This window comes from Penaeus chinensis, chromosome 34 (assembly GCF_019202785.1).
Source record: "Penaeus chinensis breed Huanghai No. 1 chromosome 34, ASM1920278v2, whole genome shotgun sequence".
NCBI classification, from domain to species: Eukaryota; Metazoa; Arthropoda; class Malacostraca; order Decapoda; family Penaeidae; genus Penaeus; species Penaeus chinensis.
Window position 1 is genome coordinate 31,241,921 of NC_061852.1, and position 2,500 is coordinate 31,244,420.

General features: G+C 36.9%; 1 protein-coding gene across 1 annotated transcript in view; it reads right to left on the reverse strand.

Annotated features, from left to right (window-relative positions):
* The window catches only part of LOC125043781 (fidgetin-like protein 1), a 33,192-nt gene that overhangs the window by 18,511 nt on the left and 12,181 nt on the right, over positions 1-2,500 (reverse strand). The window contains exons 3-6 of the mRNA XM_047640060.1: positions 2,202-2,494; positions 1,856-1,964; positions 1,344-1,679; positions 1,146-1,249 (exon numbers count right to left, since the gene is read on the reverse strand). Of these exons, the coding sequence (XP_047496016.1) occupies positions 1,146-1,249; positions 1,344-1,679; positions 1,856-1,964; positions 2,202-2,494 (842 nt within the window). The remainder of the gene's footprint in view (positions 1-1,145; positions 1,250-1,343; positions 1,680-1,855; positions 1,965-2,201; positions 2,495-2,500) is intronic.

The following is a 2,500-nucleotide window of genomic DNA, read 5'->3' on the forward strand; positions in this document are numbered from 1 at the left end:
ATCAATCTAGTTGCTTTGGGCTATTTTCCCCTTTTTCACACAAGCCTAATAAGTGTAAATAAATATATCTGGTACTGTTTGGCATACTTCATCCAGCCTCAGGGCCTACACCACTGGGATTTCTCAGGTCGAGTTAGATTCCCCTTCCACCCAGCCCTCCCTCCCTACCACCTCCTGGTCATCAGACTTCTAGAACCACCACCCTTCCCTGCCCCTCCTACTACCACCTTCTTCCTTCAATCTACTACCACTGCCTCCCCATGTGGCTGAGCTACACGTAACATTAGCTCTAATTGTTTCACTTTATATTCTACTTATGCATATAAACACAATTCATTATTGTATGATTTACGATGCATATGTGTTTCATTACATCACATGTGTTTTATCTAAAAGTTTTTACATGTTTTCATCATTTTCTTGCATAGCCTCTAAAAGAGGCATCTTTTTTCTAATTCTATACAGTTCAGACATTATTTGATAGAACAGCATGAGTGCAATATCAAGCTCTTCAAACAAGTTCCAATTCACTTGGGTAAAATTTCAAAACTCAGGGTTATTTGCTGATGAAAACAGAAATTCTAGTCTTAAGGGATTAACAAATCCAACTGTATCAATTCTTTCCATTAGGGCAATCTTCACTTCTCTTAACATGTCACCGGGGAAAAAAAAAAAAAAAGGGGGGGAAAATACTGTGCTCATTTTAAAAATTTTGTGAAATGTCTCTGCACAAAGATGGCTCTGCTAGTGCTTAGCCACAAAGGAGTCAATTAGTAAATCTTATCAAATTAGTTGACCTTACCTAATTTCACCTTTCCTTGCATTGGCGGGAAAAACATATTTTGTACTAATGCTATGAATATCGATGGTGTTATTTTATTATAGAAATTATAATTACTATAATGTTATGAATATCAGTAACAGCAAAATAAGATAACATAAAATATTTTTGTAAATCAAAGAAAACGGTAACAGGCAAGACAGGCAGTACTTGTTATTGGCTCTTTGGTGACTTATTACAAGTGTAGCTATCTATGTGCAAAAACAATTAATAAAATAAACTCACAGTGGGCATGGCATGTATTTACATGCCATGCAAGTTGGCATCGTGATAATTTATAAAACAGTTAAGCACACAAACTTACAAGTTGATGTGAAGCAGTCTTAAAGCAAGACACATTATCTGCGATGGGAGAATCATCAGTCTGTTTTTCTGCACCTCTACTCCAAGGATATCGCCCACTCCCACCTATACGGGGAAAAAATCATGTTATTGATATAATTAAATTCATCATTCTTTGACTACAGAAAGCTCACTGAATAACAACTAATAAAAGTCTTACCTCCTCCGCTGCCTCTGAAACCCCTTCCAGAGCCACCACGCTGCTGCTGTTGTGGCTGGGAGTAGGAGGTAAACACATTCCCAGAGGATCCACCTCCTCTCTGTCCATCCTGTCTACTTCTTTCCAAATTACCATTTAGAATGTTAAATTGATCATTACCAAATCTGTTATCCATATTTTCCTTTTCCAATCCTGTTGATCGACCTCTTTCCATATTCCCAGCACTGCTAACACCAGGCAAGTTTCCTCTGTTCCAGGGATATGTACCAGCTTTCTCCCTATGTCTCTGGGTAGCAATTCCACTGTCAAATGCATTACCTTCACATCTGAATGGTCCTGCAACATGACCAATCAAATAAACATTAACAGAAGTAAGGAGAGTATTCAAGTCGTCAATTGTTTAAATCTTACTTGTTTAGCTTATTGCTATTCATTGTTACTTTTTATTAACAAGACAAGTTATGTAAAAGCTTTTGTAAAATCAATTCTACAACATAATATATGCAATATACCTGCTGAGTGGCTTGTTCTGGATTGGATACCATTCTTGTTCAACTGGTACCTGTTGAGATTGCTTCCTGAGCCACTTGTTCCAAAACTTCCCTCACCAAATAGTTCTGACTGAAAAGAGCATGAGTATACTGGAGGTACAATATAAATCATCATTCAAATGCATTAAAAGTACTGGGCAGCATACTAGCATTTCCTTTACAACATTCAAGGAGGAAAAATATTTACAAAAATCTATATATAGATGTAGAAGACTGAAAATTATGATGATATTCCCTCTCAATAAAGCTACTATACACTACAAAAATGAGCATTCTTTACTGTTAATCGTTCTTGTTTTGTACATACCTGTTTTATATTGTATGCAGCATCACTTTCCTGACTCTCCAGCATATCATCATCCATCAGATTAAAAGACAGCCCAACAGTGCCATCAAAGGTAACACTCTCAGACAATGTTGAAACACCTGATGCATTGTAAAACTTCTCACTCTGTTGTGGTTTCCTTTCTTGACTCTTGTTCAAGATCTTGGCTAATTTCCTACACTCACTCTTCAAGTTTTGTGAGGAGTCGGGAAGTGGTCTTAGATATTTGTCTATTATTTCCTCTGGTTTCAGATTACATTTCCAATTCTTGCTGTCTGAAG